This window comes from Telmatherina bonti, assembly GCF_933228915.1.
Source record: "Telmatherina bonti genome assembly, chromosome: 21".
In the NCBI taxonomy this organism is placed as follows: Eukaryota; Metazoa; Chordata; class Actinopteri; order Atheriniformes; family Telmatherinidae; genus Telmatherina; species Telmatherina bonti.
Window position 1 is genome coordinate 26,609,944 of NC_136630.1, and position 25,013 is coordinate 26,634,956.

At 43.2% G+C, this 25,013-nt stretch overlaps 1 protein-coding gene across 1 annotated transcript in view; it reads right to left on the reverse strand.

Moving 5' to 3' along the window:
- gas7b (growth arrest-specific 7b) overlaps positions 1 to 25,013 on the reverse strand; it is an 85,870-nt gene that overhangs the window by 17,250 nt on the left and 43,607 nt on the right. The window contains exons 4-9 of the mRNA XM_079260402.1: positions 19,204 to 19,292; positions 17,713 to 17,766; positions 11,883 to 11,972; positions 8,537 to 8,652; positions 8,249 to 8,323; positions 874 to 952 (exon numbers count right to left, since the gene is read on the reverse strand). Coding sequence (XP_079116528.1) covers positions 874 to 952; positions 8,249 to 8,323; positions 8,537 to 8,652; positions 11,883 to 11,972; positions 17,713 to 17,766; positions 19,204 to 19,292 — 503 coding nt within the window. The remainder of the gene's footprint in view (positions 1 to 873; positions 953 to 8,248; positions 8,324 to 8,536; positions 8,653 to 11,882; positions 11,973 to 17,712; positions 17,767 to 19,203; positions 19,293 to 25,013) is intronic.

The window sequence follows — 25,013 nt, forward strand, 5'->3', positions numbered from 1 at the left end:
TACTTTGTTATATCCACCAAGGAGGTTATGTTTTTTACCTGTTTATCTGTTTGTTTGTACTACTGGGTGGATTTTTGACATTTGACATTTTTTTTCTTTACCACTGCGAGGTAGAGAAGTTCTGTCATGTTATTTTTAAACGTCGTTATTTCGCAACGTGATGACTTTCGAATCCACCAAAAAGTCAGCGAGAGGCTGAGTTTAAAGCTTTTCCTCTTCGTCTGACGCAATGAATATGCTGAGGTCCAAATGAGATCTTTTATAACTTTAACTTATTTTAATTTTATTAGACAACTAGATAAAAGCGTGCAAACAGAGTCGTTTGATAAGATAAAACCTGCTCTTGTTTACAGAACAGCTGGGTTTAGCATCACACTGCTTTGTAAATATATTCATGTTGTTTGTTTTTACTGCTGAAATAAAAAAGACAAAGAAGTACAACACGATTGATGTGTGTTTAATTAATATTTGACTATTAATTATTCTAATTCAAATGCTTAAGGCGTGTTTTGATGCTTGATGAGGTGTGTAGGACTAAAACTCGGGGTAGAAATGAGCTGCTTGGGGAGGTCTGCGCTCTCCCACTGCTCTTCTGGTTCCTATATTATTTTATAACGTTGGAATGAAAGATTAAAAATAAATTAATTTACACATTTATGGTGTTGTAAGATAAAGATAAAGATATTATGAATCATACTTATCTGTCTGACACTCAAACTCACGATTTACACTTCTTATAACAACAGAAGTACGACGGTCTGATTGTATCATAGTTACACTCCCTTAATATCATCATTCTCCTCATCAAACGAAAAATATGAGGACATTTTTAAAGTTAAACAAATAAGATGTTATGTATTAAATATGTCCTACCTTTGAAGAGAACTTGAGGTGAACTTCAGCTTCATCCGCCAGGCTCTGCTTCAGCTGGGCCCAAGCCTCCCCCAAAGTCCTGCGAGCAGATAAGGAGGAGGAAGGGAGAGAGGGAACGTTTGTCTTTAGTATCTAACACAAAACAGAAAGACGTGCATGTGATGCACACACAGATGGGGCTCGTGTAAAGTTCATGCACACACAAGCAAGCGGCTGAGCTGAGGTCCAGACGCAGTTCAGCATGATTAGGATGTGAGCTGAAGGCACTGACACACAGACTGTGTTTAAAGATGCAAATGAGCTGTGGTCTTCTTCACACACACATTCGGTTCATGAGAGGGAAAAGCGTGGAAGGCAGACAGCTTCTTTTTGGGCTGTAAAACCCAGCAGAGGCGCGAGGCTTCAGGGTCCGGAACGGACCGTCTTCATGGGCAAGCGGCGCGCTTCAAAGCCTTGCCCTGAATGGAAGACATGTGTGGAATTCCCTCACACTGACATCCAAAACATTCCTGATGCTGTCCGAGGAAAGTCTGGCACCTGCAAAGCTGCGCCGTGAGAAGGCACTCTGAGCCGTTAAAATCACACCCTTTATTTCACAGCTCACGCTCGGATGCAGCCGGCTCTACCTGCCGAAGACTGCAGGCTTCCCTCCTCATGCAGACGCCTTCCTCTCTCCCCTTAGGTCGTGTTTACACGACGTTTTAGCTCATCTCTTTAACTTTTTCTACGTGGTAACCCGGGACAGGAAGGTCATAACTTTTAGTTTGTGATGGAAAAGCTAAAAAGCTGCTGCTGCAGACGTGCTACACGGAACTGGCATCGCTTACATTTAGTTTTAGCTGCTAAAAGAAATCCTTTCTAAATATTAAATCATAAGTTTCCAATGACTAAGGCATCTGTTCATGCAAATAATTAAGAATGAAAGCTTGTAGGTGGTGTGGGCAGCTCTAGTCCTGCAGGCATGTAGAACTGCCCTGCTGCAACACACCTGACACACATACAGCTTCATTAGCAGACGGCTGCAGAGCTTAACATTAATTTCTGCACGAGTCAGCTGATTGACCATTAATTTGAGTCAGGTGTGTGTTTAGCAGGGAACCTCCAAACACGTTGCAGGACTGCGGCCTCGAAGACAGGAGTTGCCCACCCTGCTGTAGAGGACCCCTGATACTGTAGCTCCTAAAATGCACTGTGCAAGAACAATGATGGCGACCTCTGTGGGTCTGAAACTCAGTAAATACATAAGATTTTTAAAGTAATTAGACATTTTCACATGTCAAAAATAATTCATTTATGGTTGAAGAGGGCAACGGCTACCTGTCAAGGCCAGATAGGGTTCTTTTTAAGATTACATAGATAGTTCAAACATGCACATTGTCCCAAACACACGGGGAGATAAAAAAAATTTGTAACTCAGATTTAAGATGTCAGTGTAAACTGCATGTTAAAAGAAGCAGGAACTGACTGTTTGATATCTCCTCTGACTGCTGTCGGTGCAATCAGCCTGAATAAGATCTTTATCCAGAATAAGCTCCAGAAAACATTCCTCAGAGGTTTCCTCCATGTTGACATGAAGCATCACACAGTTGCTGCACATCATGATGAGAATCTCCCGTTCCACCACATCCCAAAGCTGCTCTGTTGGACTGAGATCTGGTGACTGTGGAGGCCGTTGGAGGACAGTGAACTCATCATCATGATGAAGAAAGCAGCTGGAGATGATGTGAGCTTTGTGACATGGTGCATCATCCTGCTGGAAGTTTCCATCAGAAGATGCTCCACTGTGCTCAGAAAGGGATGGACATGGTCAGCAGCAGGACTCAGGTAGGCTGTGCTGGTTAAACCATGTCATGCTGGGACTAAGGGGACCAAAGTGGGACAAGAAAACCTCCCCCCACCATCACACCAGCAGCAGCCTGAAGCCTTGATCCTGACGGCAGGATGGATCCATGTTGTCATGATGTCCTGTCTTATGGTTATGAAAAAAGGCATCCATCATTCATATGCTGCTGTTCCTCCTGGTGCCACATCGTTGTGTTTTTACATGCTTCAAGTTGGCGTCATGGGACCATCTGAGCAACAACATGAAAGCGTTGAGCCCACGCTACTGACATGATGTGTGAAAACAGACACGAGGCCGGCCCTTTTTGCGTCTTTTATTGCCTGGTTTACTGGCTCAGAGGTACATCAATCCAACTTGAAAGGTCCCTGGGAGAGGAAGGCTAGTGTTTGCTTTTGGTTTGGTTTTGTGTGTATGTGTGTGCAGTGTGTGTGTAAGTAGAAAACCAGCTCCTAGAGTCTTGGTGAAAACTATTGCACAATCACCACAGGTTTGAACCAAGGTGGAGAATGTGTGTTAAGATTGTCAAGGTACTGTAACTTACTGAAAATAGCCGTAAAGAATCTGAAAAAGCCATTTAACTAAGCAAGGTTGCTCTGAAAGTTCATCCACATGCAAAATGTTCACATTGAAACACATCCAGGATGCAAAAACTGCATCAAATCCGTTGCTCACAGCTGGTCAGTCACATCTGTGATGTATATGCACTGTTCAACTCCCCGCTCACACAGAATCACCTGCGGCCCATATTCATACGGGATTTCAGGGAAAATTAATCCTCAGTGAGTCAACATATCTGTAACAGAGCAGGGTTGGTAGCTATAAAAAAAAAAAGTCACATGCTTCAGGCACATCTCCACCAAACAAATGGTAAATTCAGGAATAAATGGACGGCTGGTTCTGGGCTGCGGCCGGTCAGATGGTAGGAACTGACCAACAAAACACTGATTGTCCTGTTTGACAACAGAGCCGGCTTGAGGGACAGCATAATGAAAGTACTGTGCTGCACTTTTGTGGGTGTGGGCCGGCTGAGCTGGCTGGCATAATCTGGATTCTATACGAGGCAGTTCCTACCTACTCTGTGTCATGTCATGATGTGAGGAGGAGGGATCTTACATGTACAGTAGATGCTGCAGGCAGGCTGAGCCTAGCTAAACCCTCCACACCTACTGATCTGCAGTTCGCCTGGTTTCTTAGTTTGATGACACGTTAAATAAAGCCTGTAAACTCTGTAAGATACTACATAAACCTATGCTACTATCACTGAAAATTATATTGAATTAAAGGTGCAGTGCATAACTATCACTAGGGGTGGAAAAATTTAATTTAAAAAAATCCAATATTTTGGATTTTTTTCTTCACGATTTTAAAATCGAATTTTTGTTTTGTTCAAAATCTTCTTTTTTTTTTCCGAATAAATAAAAAAAAAAAGTGTCTTTTTTTTATTGATCTCTTTACTTCTTGGGCATTATAGCAGCAGAATAATGGTCTGGCTACTGGGTTGCTTTTTCCTCACTGAAATCAAGAAAAATGACGGGCAAAAAAAAGTTTTGGACATCTAAAATAAATTTAGTAAATCTACAAAAATTTGCAATATCGAAGAAGTGTGAGAATCACAATTTAAATTGAATCGGCACCCAAATAATCAGAATTGATTTGAATCGGGACAAAAACATATCGTCACAGCCGTAACTATTACTGACATCTAGAGGTAAAAATGTGCAAAACAAATTACTAAAAAAACATGAAGCACAGTTGGATGGTGGCCATCATTGGCCAAAATTCATTCAGACATAAACATGTTTTCATCGGTGAGAGGATCCAGTGCCCTGAAGTGCGACGGTGACTGCATTACAGGTAACTACTTCAACATCGTGTACATGTTTACTGTCTTTCTCTACGGTCTTTTTCAGGCCGTACTTATCCCAAACAGTGCTTTGTGTCCTATCAAACAAAACTGCAGTTTAAAATAATCACACACTGAGTTGTTTGTCCATTCAGAGACACCGTAGAAAAATTGTGCCACAGATATGACAGCTGCTGTGTATGTGGACCCGTCACATGTAGATATAAATGACTCAGTCTAAGACAATAAAAACATTACAGGTATTATAAAATGATTAGATACCAATAGAAAAACATTTTTGTAACGATACATACTATATTTCTTGAGTTTATCTTTGTTTTGTTTTTTCACGTTTCACCTTTAAAGTTACTACAGGAGGCGGGAACATGAGCATCGGAAGTTGAACAGTTTTCTGTCCTCTGTGGTTTTTATCTCTGTCATTTATGGAAAATTAATACTGCGATTGACAGCTGACTGAAGCAGTTACCTGATGTTTAAATGACAAAATGCGACTGAAGGAGTGGATCTGTAAAACTGTGGTTTAACTTCTGGATCAGACACTGTGACACATGGAAATGAATCCCATCTTTTGGATTTACTAATTGCAATATGTTAAATTATTATTTCAATTTGAAAACAATTAATTGTTCAACCATGACAAAAAAAAAAGATTGGTGGAAATAACCAACGCCATCACAATCCATACAGCGAAAAGACCGTGTTTTAGTCCACAAATAGTTCATTTTGTCACGTTGCTATGCAGTGTCAGTGTTTCCTCGTGGTATTTCTTAATAAGGAGAGTTAAATAATGCCACAGTATCCAACAGGTCCCGTTCTTCTCAGCTTTCAGTTACTTCTTCTGTCCTCCTCGGTGCATCAGACAAAGAGCCGCCCTCAGCTTGACATCCCCTCTGCTGTCAGACTGCAGAAAAGACGAGAGGCCGCAGACTCCCTTACGCCCTGCAGGGATTCACCACTCCACCCTCCTCCAACACCCATACAGTGTACAGACGTTTTCATCCTTTCCTCTGCGCTCTCTTAATAGCCGGCGTATGCTGCAGGATGGAGAAGATCAAAGCGCCCAGCGGTTTACAGGAAGGCTAAGGCTGTTTCATAACATGGCTGATGGGGCCTCCAGACCCAGACTCACAGCAGGATCTTTCCATGGGTCGACTGGCTTACTCAGTGGGGAGATGTCCGTCTGAATGGCTAATTGCTCAACTTAGATACCATTAGAGTCAATTTACACTGAATAAAATAACTCATAATAGACGTAAAAGATTATGTAACTGCAGTGATGCGTAACACAGAGAAACTCTGAGGTTTTATGTGTCAGGACTTAAACAGAAACTGGGTCTGACTAAACTTACATGTTATGCATCATTTTAAAAATAAGTCAACCTCACGATTTAGTAGTTTGTAAATCCACCTTTCGCTACTTCAAGTCATTGTTTTCAGTATGATGTTATGAGTATCTCAGGTGGTTTTGGTCCACTCTGCTAAAAGCATATTGGCTGCGGCCTGGACTCGGACTGGATCACGTCAACATCTTCGTTCTTTTCTTTCCCAGTCATTCTGTTTTAGATTTGCTGATGTGTTTGAGAAAATTTCCTGATGAAAAATCACATTTCAACCAAATATTAGCTCTCAGACTCCAACGCGCTGCTGTTCATTCAGACAAAACGTCCACATCTGGTCTGGTCTGTGGAAGGCCCCGTTTACGCCACAATGCTGTGACACTAAATAGTTTTTCTGTAATGTGGCCTCTTGTTTACATGCGCTGGATGGAGAAAAGATTTGATCATGGCCTCTTGAGTGAAATTGTCTTCCAACGCAACGTGAGAATGCCGCTGCAAACCGGAACTGGAACATTTTAGCTACTTGACGTCTTTCACGTCATATTACGCCCATGCAACCAGACCCTGCTTAACCAACGAAGAGCAGAACAACAATGTTGGATCTTCGTGTGTTTGTGATGCTGCATCTTTTTCATTTATTTGGTCTGCTGAAGCAAAACCTGTTTCTAGTCGAACATTTATGCCATCAGTGTAGAAGTTATATGTGCCAGATAACTAGCGGCTGGCATATAGCGCTTGATGTGGCGTTGTTCTCAGGTCTTGAGGAGGTATTGCACACCTGGGCCTATCGGTTCAAAGTTTCATGCGGTTGTTGTATAAATTTGTTGTTTTTTTAAGGAAAAAGGAAAAAGTTTAGTGTGGAAATGTTGTGGCGCTTAAAGAACATTTTTCCAGAAGTCTTGTTCAGATGCAGATTTGCAAACCTAAGCTGTGCTATCATGTTCTTTTTAGAGAGAATTTCTCTCCAAACAAGCTACGGTGTTATACTCATGACAACGTTATGAACTTTAGCATTCAGCTTGCTAGCAGAGGCCTGGAGAGTCTGAGATGTAGCTTTTGGGGTTTCTACAGTTTCTATGAATTTTGCATGGTCTGATCTTGAGGTAAACTCGCTGGGATATTCTCTGTTCTAATTGATTGGAAACAGCTTTATAACCCTTTTCCAGATCGATGGGCACCGACAGTTGCTTCTCTAAGATCATCGTTGATGTCTTTCCTGCATTTACCTACACAGACCTGAATGTGTGTGTATGATAATCAATGCACTGATGTTCAGCACCTTGCTTTACTCCAGTGAAAGAAGGGATGATCTACTTAGTTTTTCACACTCTATTTCTGCATTTTAACTCAGTTCTTTAACCTGAAATAATGAAAAGGTTTTTCGTTTTGGTTATCTGAGGGTGTATATAATTAGAATGGCACGTCAGACTGGAGTGCTCTATATATTCAATACCGAGCGACTCAGTCTGGAGTCCCTCCCCTTCACGGAGATTCACATCGGTCTAAAACAAACTGGCCACTGGAGGATCTGAGGGGACTCTTGCCTTGTGTCACCCCGTATTCTTCAAAACATTCAAGATGGCGCACGGACGTAGTGGGAGTTTGTTTCTTTTTGCCGTAGACGCTGTTTTAAATGACCAGGAACATACCGAATCCTTAAAATCTCAACAACTGACAGCAAAAACAACACAGGTCATTTATGTCTTCGCCATGTTTATTTTATTCTTTTGCGTTCGCTCTACTGAACACTTCCGGACATTGTGAGCTGCCGCTTTACTGATGCCACAGCCGCCATTTTTCTGATTGGTTTACTCTGCGCTTGTTTGTCCCGCCCTAGAAATCTGTTGATGCGAGTGAGTCCCCAGACTCTACGCTGGTACAGCGAGAGAGTCTGGCTCACCAGGCTAGTATTTAATTTCAAGCCATGTAAAGGACCAGAGGAGTGTGTTAGCTGGAATTTGAATAACACAAAATGGAGAATATAGTTTTTCTTTTCACATATATAAGAGACTGGAACTTGCATAGTTTGATGCAGTTTCTTGATAAAAGACTTAAGTTTCCTCTTTGATCACCCCATTGCTTCTGTGTACTGTAGGTAAAACTATGCCTCAGAGCAGCTCCATGTTTAGCGCAGAAGACTTTAAAACACACCATTTACTGCTTTTACAAACCAAAGTGGCTGCATACTGGGAAGTCTGGCTGACTGCTGTTGAAGTGTTGATGTGCTTTTTAGAAAAAGTTTTGACTCATGCAGCCATGTGTGCGACAGGCTTCTCTGAGAAGGATGGGTGGGTGCTGGGGATGGGGGAGTGGGTTTTCTTTCACACTCACCCTTCCTCCTGGCCAGCTAGAGGGATCTGGGAGAGTTTGGAGAGGTTCTTGGCGTACTCTTCTTCTATCTTTATTCTGAGGGGGAAGTAGAGACTTTGATTACCACACAGCTTTCCTGCAACTCAGCTTCCATGTGTGTTTCCTGTCTTGTGCAACATGAGTGATGTGCATGAGTAGAAACCAAAAGGGGGAAGTGGTTTGTTTTTAATTGAAACTGTATGGTTTTCATGGTAACCTGAGGTGAAGTAATTAAGGAAAAGAGAAAATGATGGCAAATTAGAACGATACCTTTCTCGTATGAACTCTGCCATTTCTTTCTGCATCTGTTTCCCCTTCAGCTGTTTCTGCAGCAAAACCTCAAATCCAGTGATGCAGCCGTTGCCCTGGGGATCCTTCCTGTCAGCCTAAGAGATAAAACACAGCAAGCATGCAAGAGAAGCATTGTTAAAGCAAACACAACTGAAATAAACACAGCGTGTGGGTTAAATCATACAGGGTGCATTTCAGAGCCCAGTTCTACACTTCATTTCAAGTAAAGATGGTGGCTTATGTTTGGACGGAGGGGAAGACGGAAATCTTTTTAGAAATAACCACCATCATTAATAGCAAAGAACAGCAAAATGCAGAGTATCACAAGGAATTAAAAAGAGAAATGAGGGAGATGGGCTTCGAAAAGTGGAGTTTTGTGGGACCAGATTTTCCAAGAATTAGAGCTTATTCTCTGAAAGCCATTCAAAGAGGATAATTGTACTTTTTCAAAACTTTAGAAATGTTCCTTTTATTTTGTGAAAAACTATTGGAAACACAGCTACTGTCCTGGTTCTGGTTTTGTTCTGGAGTCCTAGAACCTCGTGCATTTCATCAGCCCGTGTTCACACTAGTCTAACCACAAAGTGGAAGGACTTCACTCTGCGTCTGAACATTAACATCTTGGAAATTTGGTCTAAGGTTGAAGGTTATGTCATCAGCCTCTACAGTACAGTTTTCCAAAATGAGTCACTTGTTCTTCTATCTTTGACAGTCTTACAAACAGTCTTTAAACTAATTCAGAAACAGATCCTAATAACTGATAACACTGTACCTGTTTAGGACTTATTTAGTCCTTTCTAGCTGATGTGTTTACGTTAGCTTTAATTGTGCACTTGCTTATGTGCGTGTCTCTGGAAGACAGGCAGAGGGGGATGCTTAGGAAGTTATGCTAATTATCTTTATACACACTGATGAAAAACATGATATTTTTGCGGAAAGCTTGAGAAGTGAGTAAAATATAAAGGTGAAAAACGTTTATTAATTTCTGTTTGGGCTATCATAAATACTGTTAACTGTAATGTGAACATAAAGTTATTTACAGCCAGCTTAACTTTCTCTGTTAAACTCTTTACGTTGTGAAAAAAAAAACAGCTTAACGTGAAATGTTTTGGCTAGTTGTTGAGTGCAGTAGCTAATGTTGTGGCTAATTGTGGCTAATTGTGGAGTCGTGTTGCTAATTGTGGAGTCTTTTGGCTAATTGTGGAGTGTTGTGGCTAATTGTGGATTATTGTGGCTAATTGTGGAGTCGTGTTGCTAATTGTGGAGTGTTGTGGCTAATTGTGTTGTGCTGTAGCTAATTATGGAGTCTTGTGACTAATTGTGGAGTCCTGTAGCTAATTGTGGAGTGTTGTAGCTAATTGTGGAGTGTTGTAGCTAATTGTGGTGTGTTGTGGCTAATTGTGGAGTGTTGTGGCTAATAGTGGATTCTTGTGGCTAATTGTGGAGTCTTGTGTCTAATTGTGGAGTCTTGTGTCTAATTGTGGAGTCTTGTGGCTGATTGTGGAGTGTTGTAGCTAATTGTATAGTGTTGTAGGTAATTCTGGTGTGTTGTAGCTAATAGTGGTGTGTTGTAGCTAATTATGGAGTCTTGTGGTTCATTGTGCAGTCTTGTGACTAATTATGGAGTGTTGTGGCTAATTTTGGTGTGTCATAGCTAATTATGGATTCTTGTGGCTAATTGTGGAGTCTTGTGGCTAATTGTGGATTCTTGTGGCTAACTGTTGAGTCTTGTGACTAATTGACAAGTGTTTCTAATTGTGGAGTGTTGTGGCTAATTCTGGTATGTTATAGCTAATTATGGAGCCTTGTGGCTAATTGTGGATTCTTGTGACAAATTGTTGGGGTTTTGTGGCTAATTGTTGACTGTTTTGGCTAATTGTTGACTGTTGTGGTTAATTGCGGTGTGCTGTAGCTAATTATGGAGTCCTTTGTTTGGTTGGAGAGTCGTGTGGCTAATTGTTGAATGTTGTGGCTAATTGCGGTGTGCTGTAGCTAATTATGGATTCTTGTGGCTAATTGTGGAGTGTCATGGCTAATTATGGAGTATTGTAACTCTTGTATTGCTATGACAGGTAAAGGCCACTGTAAAATAAAGGGGGGAAATCCAGATTTATAGGATCAATAAATACTCATAAAACAGCAAATTTCAATCAGTAAATAAAATCAATTAATGGCCCAGCCCTCCCGGTAAGTTAAAGCCATGTCAACATATTCAGATTCAGATTCACCGATGATAAACTCTGGCTTCCTGACTCTGTTGTCCACTACTGAGCATCTACCAGTGTGTCTCTGCCTGAAGTGTGTTAGCACTCAACGAGCAGCTGGTAGAGATTACTCTGTGGGGGTGAGAGATGTCCAAACAGAGCAGCCAAGGCCAGCTGGCTTGCTGTGCTCCACCCGCTTACATGTACTGTATTATCCTGCAGAGCTGTGTGTGAGCTGGATCTTATCAATGTCAGTGCTGATGCTCAGTTTGCAGCGATGCTGGAAAAGATCTGGGGCCGCTTATGCATGCTTTTACTTTTAGTCAAACTTAATATTCATATTGACACTCATTAAATTGTGCCATCTAAAGTCCATTCTGTTGTTTGAATTGTTTTTTGTTTAAAAAAACTAATTAAATTTGTGTCAAAGATGCCCTGGTAATAACATTATTATCTTAAAAATGAAAGTGTTTCAGATGTGTTAATATAATAACTGGCTTTGTGAGAGAATAGTGAGCTCCAGACAAACAGAAGGCAACATCAAGAGGTGTTGGACCACCACATGCTGCCAGAACAGCTTTGACACATCCCTCCATGCAGAAATCTGCTGGAGGTGTTAACTTCAGTTCCTCTGAAAGATATCACTGATGGTCTATAGATGCTGAAGCAGGTTTACTGATTTTAAGGGTCACTGGATTTGAATAATTTGACCTTTCAGTGCCCTGTAGGTAAAAACAACAAGATCCTGCTGGATAAGACTAACAGCTTAATTCACTCTCTTTGTGATTAATGAGTTTTCCCTCCTTAGGAAAATATTCTACTTAACTTAGATAAGTAAATAAAAGCAGTAACACTGCTGAATGAATTGCTATATTCTGCATTTCAGTTAGGTCTTTAATTTCCCCTACATCCATTTGACATATCCCCTATTGGGCAACATTATTAGCTAAAATAACGTTTTCAGCAACGAAAAAGTGTTTATTTTGTAATGTAGGTTTGTTTTTCTATCAACACATCGTCTTATGACGTCTAGTTTTCTAATGACATTATTATATATTAATATAGATGTGAGATTTTATTGGCTTAAGAAGAGTGTTTGCAACCTGTTTGGGTAAACTTACCCAGAAGTAGTCACAGTAGCTCCATTCGTTTGGTTTCAGCAGCTGTTGCTCGGGCATGCAGGCTGGTGACGGGAACGTCACAGAGTTAATCTGTAGGATGGAGACAGACAACAACACCAGCATGGCTGGTTAATGACTCAGGATCTTGATGAGCACCTTCATGACTCTGGTACCACTTTGCAAATAAATGTTAGTTCTTTATGCATGGTTGTTGATCTGAGTATTTCATCAACTGCCGATCTACTGAGATTTTCACACACAACCATCTCCAGGGTTTCCAGAGAAGGTCTGAAGAAGAGAAAATATCCAACAAGCAGCAGTTTGTCTGGACCAGAATGTCTGGTTCATGTCAGAGGAGAATGGACAGACTGGTTGGAGATGATAGAAAGAAAACAGGAAATCCATTAAACACTGGTTCCAACCAAGATGTACATCTCTGAACACACAACACGTCCAGCCTTGAAGCAAATGGTCTCCAGCAGCAGAAGACCACACCGGGTTCCCTCCTGTCAGCTAAGAACAGGAAACTGAGGCTACAATTCACACAGACTCACCAACAGTGTTGGAGTTGTTACTCGTCGTAATGAGTCGTAATGAGTTACTTTCTCTTGTTACTTCTCGTTAATTGTCAGGTAATAAGGTTACTCATTACTGCTCACTTTACTACTCACTTTACTGTTTCTCAATTTACCGTTTAAATCAGGGATCAGCAACTAGATTAAATCTGTTTGCCTCATCTGAAAACTCCGACAGACCAGCTCTTAATCTTCCGCCTCAAAACCAGCTCAAGAGGAGAAGAGGAGAGGAGGAGAAGCTGCAGCCAGCTTTAGGCTAAACTCCCTTCACTTCATCCAGCAGCAGTGAAACAGACACAGGACTCTGCTGGAACTACAAGAGTTGTGTGGCGTTTTTTACTTAGGCTTGTAGCAAAACAATTCCTGCTAAACAGACAGTTTCTCACACAAAATTCCTTTCTTCCTGCTCAGATCTGTGTGTTTTTACTCAGCACACTACTTATATTTGTTATGAAACATCTTGTTGCCATCAGCATTCAGAGAGATCTATGATACCAGAATGATTTCACACCGTAGCTGATCGATCAGAATGATCAGCTCATATGACAGGATTTCCTTTCCAATGGTCTGTAAAGTCAAACAAAAGAATTCAGTAGAATGAAAACTCCAGTGAGTTGTAAATCATTTTGTAATACTATATGAAGTCTAGAAGTGAAGACACAAGCAGATACCTCACTCACATCCATCTCTATGACAACATGTCACAGCACGGACATACACACACACACACAGGCGGAACATGCATGCAGCACCTAAACTGATCTGAACGGCAGACACAGGGCAAATACAGCACACGTAATGCAGGGACGAGCATTACTACAGTCTAGAGCCAATTTCGTTACATACTTTGTTACCCTAAAAAGTAGTGTCGTTACTGCAAAGCGTCTCCAACACTGCTCACCAGAACTGGACAATAGAAGATGGAGAAACGTTGCTGGTCTGATGAGTCTCCAGTTCAGCTCCACATTCACATGGTAGGATCAGAATCTGCTGGAAACATCATGACAACATGGATCCATCCTGCCGTCAGGATCAAGGCTTCAGGCTGCTGCTGGTGTGATGGTGGGGGGAGGTTTTCTTGTCCCACTTTGGTCCCCTTAGTACCATCATGACATGGTTTAACCAGCACAGCCTACCTGAGTCCTGCTGCTGACCATGTCCATCCCTTTCTGAGCACAGTGGAGCATCTTCTGATGGAAACTTCCAGCAGGATGATGCACCATGTCACAAAGCTCACATCATCTCCAGCTGCTTTCTTCATCATGATGATGAGTTCACTGTCCTCCAACAGCTAACACCATTTTGAATCTATGACACCAAGAATTACAGCAGTTCTGAGACAAAAAGGGCTCTAACCTGGTACTAGCAAGGTGGACCTGATAAAGTGGACAATGAGTGTAGGTTGCTTGTAGGTTGTAGGTTGCAACATTATCTCATCTCCGCAGCCGAAAAAAGAAAACAACAAATAAACATTTCCAGTCAAGCTCAAATTGTTCATTCTGTTTCCTTGGTCCTTTGGGACCACTTTGACAACAGAGATTTTGCGGTTCTAAGCTTTTTGATGATGGTTTCATATTCAAAACGCCAGCACAACTCCACATTTGCTTCAAGTAATCAGCAAAATGGATTCTCAAATATTGCCTATAATTATCCTATTATCCAGCTAATTGCTAACAGAAGTGATGCTAAATGAGCTGACTGAAAGCCTTCCTGATGCTAAGCACTCAGGAATTAAACTCAAGAGGACAGTACAGATCATATTGCATTTTAGAACGACTGCATGTCCTCCTGTGGGCTTTCCTGAAACTTTCACCGTGGTGACAAAGTAACTAAGACAGCCAACTGTAAGTCATCTTGCATTTTGGTATTGACACTGTATAAATAAGTTTTATACTAGTTTTATACTAAAGTCAATGCCCACTTCACAACCTTCACGCGAAGCATCCTGATCAGCACTGAAATTCAATTTGATTCAATATTTATGGAATTTAGCAGACAATTTTTTGCACAAATAAACATACCTCTAACCTAACTTCTGCCTCTGTGAAGAAATAAATGATGCATGTCTTCGTCACAGTCATTCCAATTAACCTCTGAAATAAACAGCCTTCAAGGGAATATCCCCAGTTTCTATTCAGCTCTTCAGTGGGAACGTTGTCCAAAGCCAAATTCCCTCCAGGGTGAACTGATGAACATGTTTCTGCTGATGACTTTTCCAGAGTCAATGTTCAAACTGAAATGGTAGAATAAGGATCCTAGGACTCTATTTGAAGCCTAAGTTGGCTTATGAAGGTTATAATTTGTTATAGGGAAAGACTTCCTATTTAATCACCAGAGGTCCAGAGGCTGACAGCTAATAGGGCTTTACTCTACAACTGACCCCACTTCCCCAGCTAAAGATGAGACAGGGTCAGGGAACGTCCAATAGTCTTCAATGAAAGGCGCCTTTTGTTTTCATTTATGCCCACACATACTTATAAAACAACTTATTGCCTCAGTGGCCGTTCCATCTCCCCAACCAACCCTCCCACATTGGGATCTTGTGAGTTGGAGACTTTGCCTTCAGTCAGTTCCCAGTACTTTTGTTCCTGATCTTCCATGATCGCAGAGATTAACCACCTTTCTGACCAATATTTATATTTAAAAATACTTCGCATATTTCAGAAATATGTGTAGTTCTAACATTTTGTCATAACTGCTTTGATTAATTAATCACCATTGGCTAATGCAAAGCTTCGTTTTTAGTTTATGGTGAATCACTTGCATTTATGTTTCTCTGCATTCTGATCATGCAGCATTGAAATGTACCCATATATACAACATTTGCTGAAATTATACAGCTATGTATCTACTTTGATGATTTTCCTCATTTATTCTCCCTTTATTTGTGTAAAAAGTTACATCCATTTCACATATCACTGCCCACATACTTCACATTGATCTTTACGTTGGCATGGTTGCTAGTCAATTCATCCACCAGAGGGCAGTGCACAGTTCAGAGTTCACCTTTAAAGTGGAACTATTATGTGCATTTCAGGCTAATTTATTTTTATTTCTGGGACCAGAAGGGCCGGGATTGATCGAGTTATTGTCACAAATCGCTTTATTTACTTCAGACCGACCCTCTCCGTAGGCTGTCAGATCAGCCTGTGGGCAAAACGAGTGGATTGAGACTCTTCCGCATTAAGCCCCGCCTCCCGCCACTGCAGCGCACCGCACCTGCTTTCAAGGTCATTGTAACATCTCATAAACAGAAGGATTAGGCTAATATGAACTCAATAAAAACAAAAAAAAACTAAATACAATGTCAACGAAAACTTATTGTGAAAACGAAGCGCAAACAGCAACCCACAGCAACGAATGCAGCAGGATGTCTCTCTTTGGTAAACTCACCAGCCATCGTTGGAAATAATTTTATCCAATGTTTTCCACCCGCCTGATGTATTTGTACATGCCCTTGTTAACCAGTAGAAGGTAACCAATCACCGAACCTTATCCCCCGGGACGTCACAAGGATTTCCAAGTAGAAAAAAACTCTCTAAAACGATGTGTTTTTCGTCGCCATGGAAACCAAAGGACAGAGTGCTGGAACTCAAACTCAAACTCAAACATGCATTTAGGTGATAAATAACAGCGCCGTTCACATGTCTGATGAGGATTCAACACTGTAACACTGTAGAAAGCTCAGAAAACTTAAAATACCAGAATAGGACCCCTTTAAGTTCAGACATCGGTTTTAGACATAAACAAACATGATGATGATGAAGACGATCGCGATAAAATTCATGAATGACAAAGGGAAAAAGTACAGTAGACAGTGGTGCTCTGCACGGCCATCAAAAACATTGCAGCTTCTTCTTCTCTGTTCTTTTCACTAGCTTCTTTTCCATTACATTTTTTCGCATAATAAAAGCAATATGTGTAAGTTTTGACAAACAACTGCGATTTGCGAGTGTTTTCATTGAACAGTGTTTAGCACATTAGCCTCAAGTTGTGTAAAGTTGCGGAACATGTAAAGTAGGCATGCAGCGTTATTTTGGGGATTTTTATTTGCTGTGGAGAATTTGCTACAGATTCTCGAAGCTTTTTTCCCTCATTTTCTTTTCTAAAACTCTGAAATTTGCTGTTGTATGTTCCGTACCGCGCCATCTTTACAAGAAAAGAACTGGTCATGACCCCCCCGCGTCACGTTCGGGGACACATAAATGTGAAAAAAGTGTTCTCATTACACTTTTGCTATATGTTTCTATATCAAAATGTCTGTAAAACCACCTCATGAGAGCGTAAAAACATTTTCCACAATATTTGAGACTTTTTCCGAAATGTAGGTGTTTCCATTCGTGTTGTTTTTATTAAGATATTTAGTTTTTGCGTAATTCTAGATGTGATGGAAATGCATCTATTGATCTCATGCCAGTTATACTGCTAAACACTGCCCATATGGTTTCTAGTGGTACTAGCATGTATACGGCACTACGTATCCGTATAAATCCTGGAAATGCACTAAATTACACATGTAAAAGAGTTTTGTTCTAAAGTCTTTATATCCATGTTTAAACAGAAACACAGATGAACTGATACTTTCATCTGTCTCCTGTATTGTTTACGTGTAGAATTGGTACACTTTCAGGTCCAACACTCAACCCGATAAACATAGAAATACCACTGGAAATCGCAGTGGAAGTGACCGTTGCCTTCTTCCTCCATGTTTGTTTATATATTGCAGCATGCATGCTGTAAAGTAAATCTTGATGTTAAACACTGCAGTACCTTATTGTGGTGTAAACGATAGAGCCTCATATGAAACGATACATTTTCTATCGTCCAAATGATATACATCATCACATTGCCAAGCAATAGATAAGGGTGCTGAGAGCCCAGTCAAATCGGAAGTTTGTGTTGGTAAAGAGTGACAAAAAAAAGTAGGTCCTGACTGAATGAAAGTCTGAACATAGCCGATAACCTCTCCCAGCAGCATTTGACCAAGCAGATGGCAAAAAAGCATCCACTGACTTGATTACTGGGGAGAAATGATTTGGATGCTGAATGGGATGATGTCACTTTGTGTCGGTACACTAGCAACTGAAAACAAGCACTCTTCTTCAGGGAAACACAAAGAAAGCTCTGAGGAGAACATGAAAGACACTTACAAGTGGATCAACATGTCCACAGTATGAAACATAAGCTCATACATGCTGTGAGGTCCGGGATGAGTTCATGCTAAGTTAGTAGTTTCAGTCAGCTGCCTTACTCACCGTGACCGTTGACTCCTTGTTCTGCTTCCTAGTGGGCGACGTTGATCCCGGGCTCTGCAGGGAGAAGAAGGACGCGCCGTCAAAACCTCGGTCCTCTGTGTCTGACATGACGGCTAGGCATACACACACTGTCACTCATACACACACCCAAACACTGTTGTTTTCCTATCGAGCTGCATCTGACTGGTGCGCTCTCTGCTGCTGCTGGTGTGTGTGTGTGTGTGTGTGTGTTCCTGTGCAGAGAAGTGAGGATAGTTCTGCAGAGCAAAGCAAAGCATGATGTGCTTTTTCTCTTTGTGTGCGACCGTGAATTTCTGAACGCACGTCAATATTTAAGCTTATGGCTGGAATAAACCAACAATGTGTTTGAAAGAAATAATTTCAACACTTGATTTCTGATAAAACAAAAGATATATCAAATAAAAATAATTACAGAGAAGTCTATTTTAAATCTGAGCCACATGAGAGTGTGTAGAGTGTAGAAAAGCAGAGTAAGTAGACAGAGAGAGTAAGTAGTGGGTGGATCCAGTATAATTTCACCCTGACTGCCTTGCTAATTATGATCAGGGGGGCAGATAGTGAAGGAGGGATTAATCAGCTTTAATCGGTCTCTCCATTAATACTGAGAGGGGAATAGAGGCATTCAGGTGAAATGTGGAAACATGACATCATATGCCGTTATTATAAATGTCATGTATCTTTATGACTCTAAAGATGCAATAGGAAGTCTTTTGTTTGCTGGGATTTTACTTATATAATTCTATTCTCTAAGACTTAAGTCAATAGCGAATGGAACTTCAGTCCAGTATTAATGAATATATTTCTATTTACCTTCTGTCAAATGATTATAACATTTATGTTCCCTTTATTAGGTCTACCTTCTAGTACCAGGTTGGACCCAATTTTTCCTGTAAAACTTCCTTCATTCTTGGTGTCAGAGATTCAACAAGCTGTTAAAAACGTCCCTCAGAGATTTCCTCCATGTTGATATGAAGCATCACACAGTTGCTGCACATCATGATGAGAATCTCCCGTTCCACCACATCCCAAACCTGCTCTGTTGGACTGAGATCTGGTGACTGTGGAGGCCGTTGGAGGACAGTGAACTCATCATCATGATGAAGAAAGCAGCTGGAGATGATGTGAGCTTTGTGACATGGTGTTGTATATTTCTGGATGTAGCCATCTGAAGCTATCACCCAGGACTGCAATTCCTCTCACCTTTTTCCATCAGTTAGGCCTGTAACGAGCTGTGAAAACTTCACGTTTACTTGTAGTTACATATATCTGACTTATTAATTACGTCTATATATTTAGGGGGACACAAGAAAGAAAAGATTCCCCTGTTTGCTGCCTCAAAATTTCCCTTTCAAATGTATCTTGTGTGGCTACATGTGTCTGTCAAGAACCCCACAGGCCATAATGATTGGAAAGAAATATTGTCACGCATGTATTATACATAGATACGTTTTCATTGTTAGGAAGTTTTACCTGGGGCTCTATACTGCTCTTCCTAACCAGACTGTTGTGTGAATACTCTCCATGGTGCAGGGGACTTCCACCAGAGTGAAATCCATTCACTGGAGACACAAAAGGGGAGACAAAGACACATAAAGACAAAAACATTAGTTTTTTTTTTACTTCTCAATAAGCAATTAACTAATCAAAGGGCTATGAAATGATCTTATGGGATAAAGAGCCAGTATTTAACTGTATTATTTTTTGTCCAAAAACGAGGCCTGCATGGCTAGCTATTTATATCATATTACTGAGTTAGCGCAGATCATTGCCTATTTTTCAAAGTTTCTGATTGATAAATTGATATTAAATCCCAGTGCAACATTTTACCTTAGAAATTTGTATCTACAACTAAAAAGTCAGTAGAATTAAAATTAGTTTGAAAGTTACTTCAGCTAACCTGAAACATGCTACGGCTAACACATGACTAGTATTTAGCTGGTTAGCATGTGCATCTGTAAGCTGACATTAAAACCATACATTAGTAATCAGTTCATAATTTTAATGTAGTTTGAAATTTACAATAATATCAACCTACTCAAGATTTGTCTATGTGGTATACTGTATATAGTTAGTGTCAATGACAAAAATAAAATCCTTTACTACAAATTACTTAAATGTGTCTTTCATTTAACAGCGCAACAATTACTGGTAATATTCAGTACAGTTTTAGTGTTTGAGCGTGCCTATTTATTACCACACTAAAATCACAAAATTTACTACATAATTAAATGTAGTTAAGTAACATACAAGCTATTGACTTGTTATTGGTTTAATTGTCCCTTTGTGGTTGCTTTTTATGTGTACCTCACACATTCCTATCCGTTGAAAAACGTCTGTTTAGCAATAAAAGTAAATCAAGGACAACATTAAATAGTTCTTATACTTTAAGCATATTTAGCAAGTTCTGTAAAAGAAACCCTTAAATGTTTATTGTGTGGTATAAGTGGAATAAACAACTCAGACTGGTGCTTTTCACTGTTTTAATGCACATGGTGGAGTTCTAGATTGATTCCATGTCTTGCATTTAAACTGTGTGATGCACAGCTCCTCTTAAGTCATTATTTCCATAAACCATTGTGGTCAAGTCAGACGTACTTCCTCAAGTCCCTTTTGGGCAACTTGTTTTACTCTTTTTTTCAAGAGCACTTTACAATTTCACAAGCAAATCTAGGTTTTCCAGTTGAGTTTTCATGACAACCCACAGGTTTGAAGGACCTTCAGGTCAGCACTTTCACCACTGTCTTCCTCTGAAAGCAGATGTGATGTGCAAGTTTCACATCTGAGCTGTGAGAACTACATAATGTTGTAGGTAGAGACCTGTGGAACAGTGCGTCCCAACTTTAGGTCCCCAAAGAGCACAAGCAAGGTGAGTTTATTTATATACGTCATTTCATGTAACAGACAATTCAAAGTGCTTTACATAAAACATTAAAATCATTACAAGTGATGCAGATAAAGCATAAAAAGCTGCAACAAATACCAAAAATCACAGTAAAATCATAAATTCAATTTATATGATAAAAAGCAAGATGATTTTTAATAAGTGCATGAGAAAAAAAAAGTCTTTAAACTAGATTTAAGTGTTTACATTTGATGACAGTTTAATCTCTACTTGCTGTTTGTTCCACTTGTTTGCAGCATAACATTCTCCATGTTTATTCTGGACTCTGGTCTAGACTCTGGTCTGGACTCTGGTCTGGACACTGGTCTGGACTCTGGTCTGGACTCTGGTCTGGACACTGGCCTGGATACTGGCCTGGACACTGGTCTGGACACTGGCCTGGACACTGGCCTGGACACTGGTCTGGACACTGGCCTGGACTCTGGTCTGGAGACTGGCCTGGATACTGGCCTGGACACTGGCCTGGACACTGGTCTGGATACTGGCCTGGACTCTGGTCTGGACTCTGGTCTGGACACTGGCCTGGATACTGGCCTGGACACTGGCCTGGACTCTGGTCTGGACTCTGGTCTGGACTCTGGTCTGGACACTGGCCTGGATACTGGCCTGGACACTGGCCTGGACTCTGGTCTGGACTCTGGTCTGGACACTGGCCTGGATACTGGCCTGGACACTGGTCTGGACACTGGCCTGGACACTGGTCTGGACACTGGCCTGGACACTGGCCTGGACTCTGGTCTGGACTCTGGTCTGGACTCTGGTCTGGACACTGGCCTGGATACTGGCCTGGACACTGGTCTGGACACTGGCCTGGACACTGGCCTGGACTCTGGTCTGGACTCTGGTCTGGACTCTGGTCTGGACTCTGGTCTGGACACTGGTCTGGACTCTGGTCTGGACTCTGGTCTGGACACTGGCCTGGATACTGGCCTGGACACTGGTCTGGACACTGGCCTGGACACTGGCCTGGACACTGGTCTGGACACTGGCCTGGACTCTGGTCTGGAGACTGGCCTGGATACTGGCCTGGACACTGGCCTGGACACTGGTCTGGATACTGGCCTGGACTCTGGTCTGGACTCTGGTCTGGACACTGGCCTGGATACTGGCCTGGACACTGGCCTGGACTCTGGTCTGGACTCTGGTCTGGACTCTGGTCTGGACACTGGCCTGGATACTGGCCTGGACACTGGCCTGGACTCTGGTCTGGACTCTGGTCTGGACACTGGCCTGGATACTGGCCTGGACACTGGTCTGGACACTGGCCTGGACACTGGCCTGGACACTGGTCTGGACACTGGCCTGGACACTGGCCTGGACTCTGGTCTGGACTCTGGTCTGGACTCTGGTCTGGACACTGGCCTGGATACTGGCCTGGACACTGGTCTGGACACTGGCCTGGACACTGGCCTGGACTCTGGTCTGGACTCTGGTCTGGACTCTGGTCTGGACACTGGTCTGGACACTGGCCTGGATACTGGCCTGGACACTGGCCTGGACACTGGTCTGGACACTGGCCTGGACACTGGCCTGGACTCTGGTCTGGACACTGGTCTGGACACTGGCCTGGACACTGGCCTGGACACTGGTCTGGACACTGGCCTGGACACTGGCCTGGACTCTGGTCTGGACTCTGGTCTGGACACTGGCCTGGATACTGGCCTGGACACTGGTCTGGACACTGGCCTGGACACTGGCCTGGACACTGGTCTGGACACTGGCCTGGACAGTGGCCTGGACTCTGGTCTGGACACTGGCCTGGACACTGGCCTGGACACTGGTCTGGACACTGGTCTGGACTCTGGTCTGGACACTGGCCTGGATACTGGCCTGGACACTGGCCTGGACTCTGGTCTGGACTCTGGTCTGGACTCTGGTCTGAAAACTGGTCTGGACTCTGGTCTGGACACTGGCCTGGACACTGGTCTGGACTCTGGTCTGGACACTGGTCTGGACACTGGTCTGGACTCTAGTCTGGACTCTGGTCTGGACTCTGGTCTGAAAACTGGTCTGGACACTGGTCTGGACTCTGGTCTGAAAACTGGTCTGGACACTGGTCTGGACTCTGGTCTGGACACTGGTCTGGACACTGGTTTGGACACTGGTCTGGACTCTGGTCTGGACTCTGGTCTGAAAACTGGTCTGGACTCTGGTCTGGACTCTGGTCTGGATACTGGTCTGGACACTGGTCTGGACTCTGGTCTGGACTCTGGCCTGGACACTGGTCTGGACACTGGTCTGGACTCTTGCCTGGACACTGGTCTGGACACTGGTCTGGACACTGGTCTGGACTCTGGTCTGGACTCTGGTCTGGACACTGGTCTGGACACTGGTCTGGACTCTGGTCTGGACTCTGGCCTGGACACTGGTCTGGACACTGGTCTGGACTCTGGTCTGGACTCTGGCCTGGACACTGGTCTGGACACTGGTCTGGACTCTGGCCTGGACACTGGTCTGGACTCTGGTCTGAACACTGGTCTGGACACTGGTCTGGACTCTGGTCTGGACTCTGGCCTGGACACTGGTCTGGACACTGGTCTGGACTCTGGCCTGGACACTGGTCTGGACACTGGTCTGGACTCTGGTCTGGACTCTGGTCTGAACACTGGTCTGGACTCTGGCCTGGACACTGGTCTGGACTCTGGTCTGGACTCTGGCCTGGACACTGGTCTGGACTCTGGTCTGGACTCTGGTCTGGACTCTGGTCTGGACTCTGGCCTGGACACTGGTCTGGACACTGGTCTGGACTCTGGTCTGGACACTGGTCTGGACACTGGTCTGGACTCTGGTCTGGACACTGGTCTGGACACTGGCCTGGACACTGGTCTGGACACTGGTCTGGACTCTGGTCTGGACTCTGGTCTGGACTCTGGCCTGGACACTGGCCTGGATTCTGGTCTGGACACTGGTCTGGACACTGGCCTGGACTCTGGACTGGACACTGGTCTGGACTCTGGTCTGAACACTGGTCTGGACACTGGTCTGGACTCTGGTCTGAACACTGGTCTGGACACTGGTCTGGACTCTGGTCTGGACTCTGGCCTGGACACTGGTCTGGACTCTGGTCTGGACTCTGGTCTGGACTCTGGCCTGGATTCTGGTCTGGACACTGGTCTGGACACTGGCCTGGACTCTGGTCTGGACTCTGGTCTGGACACTGGTCTGGACACTGGCCTGGACACTGGCCTGGATACTGGCCTGGACACTGGTCTGGACTCTGGTCTGGACTCTGGTCTGGACTCTGGTCTGGACTCTGGCCTGGACACTGGTCTGGACTCTGGTCTGGACTCTGGTCTGGACTCTGGCCTGGATTCTGGTCTGGACACTGGTCTGGACTCTGGTCTGGACTCTGGTCTGGACTCTGGTCTGGACTCTGGCCTGGACACTGGTCTGGACTCTGGTCTGGACTCTGGTCTGGACTCTGGCCTGGATTCTGGTCTGGACTCTGGTCTGGACTCTGGTCTGGACTCTGGCCTGGACACTGGTCTGGACACTGGTCTGGACTCTGGTCTGGACACTGGTCTGGACACTGGTCTGGACTCTGGTCTGGACACTGGTCTGGACACTGGTCTGGACTCTGGTCTGAACACTGGTCTGGACACTGGTCTGGACTCTGGTCTGAACACTGGTCTGGACACTGGTCTGGACTCTGGTCTGGACTCTGGTCTGGACACTGGTCTGGACTCTGGTCTGGACACTGGTCTGGACACTGGTCTGGACACTGGTCTGGACTCTGGTCTGGACTCTGGCCTGGACACTGGTCTGGACTCTGGTCTGGACTCTGGTCTGGACTCTGGCCTGGATTCTGGTCTGGACACTGGTCTGGACACTGGCCTGGACTCTGGTCTGGACACTGGTCTGGACTAGTTGACCTGAGTCTGGATCTTAAAGCTCTGTTTGGCACTATCACAAATGGATTCTGGTCCTTAACCGTTCTGGGATTCTGTAAACCATCAGCAGGGTTTTAACATCGATCCGGTGACTGACTGGAAACCAGTGTGAAGATGTTAAAACTGGTGTGATGTGTTCTGATCTCTTAGTCCTACTTCAAGCTCTTGCAGCAGCATCTTGATGAGCTGCAGATGTTTAATGTTTAACAGGACAGGGATCCTCTCAGCTGGATTAAAGCTTGGAGCCCTGCATGGTTTCATCACAGGGCGAGCTGCGGGGGTCCACAGCTTTCTAGCAGTTGAATGAAGGGTCCCCAAGGAATATATGTTGGTTGGGAACCGTCAAGATAGACTACAGGTTCGAACTTATTTTCAGAAGACAAAGTCAACTATATTTTTAATAGTCTGTGTACCTAAAATAATGTGAAAACTGCACCTCAGTTCAGATGCACATTAGTGGAAACTATAGTAGATGTTTAGAAATAACA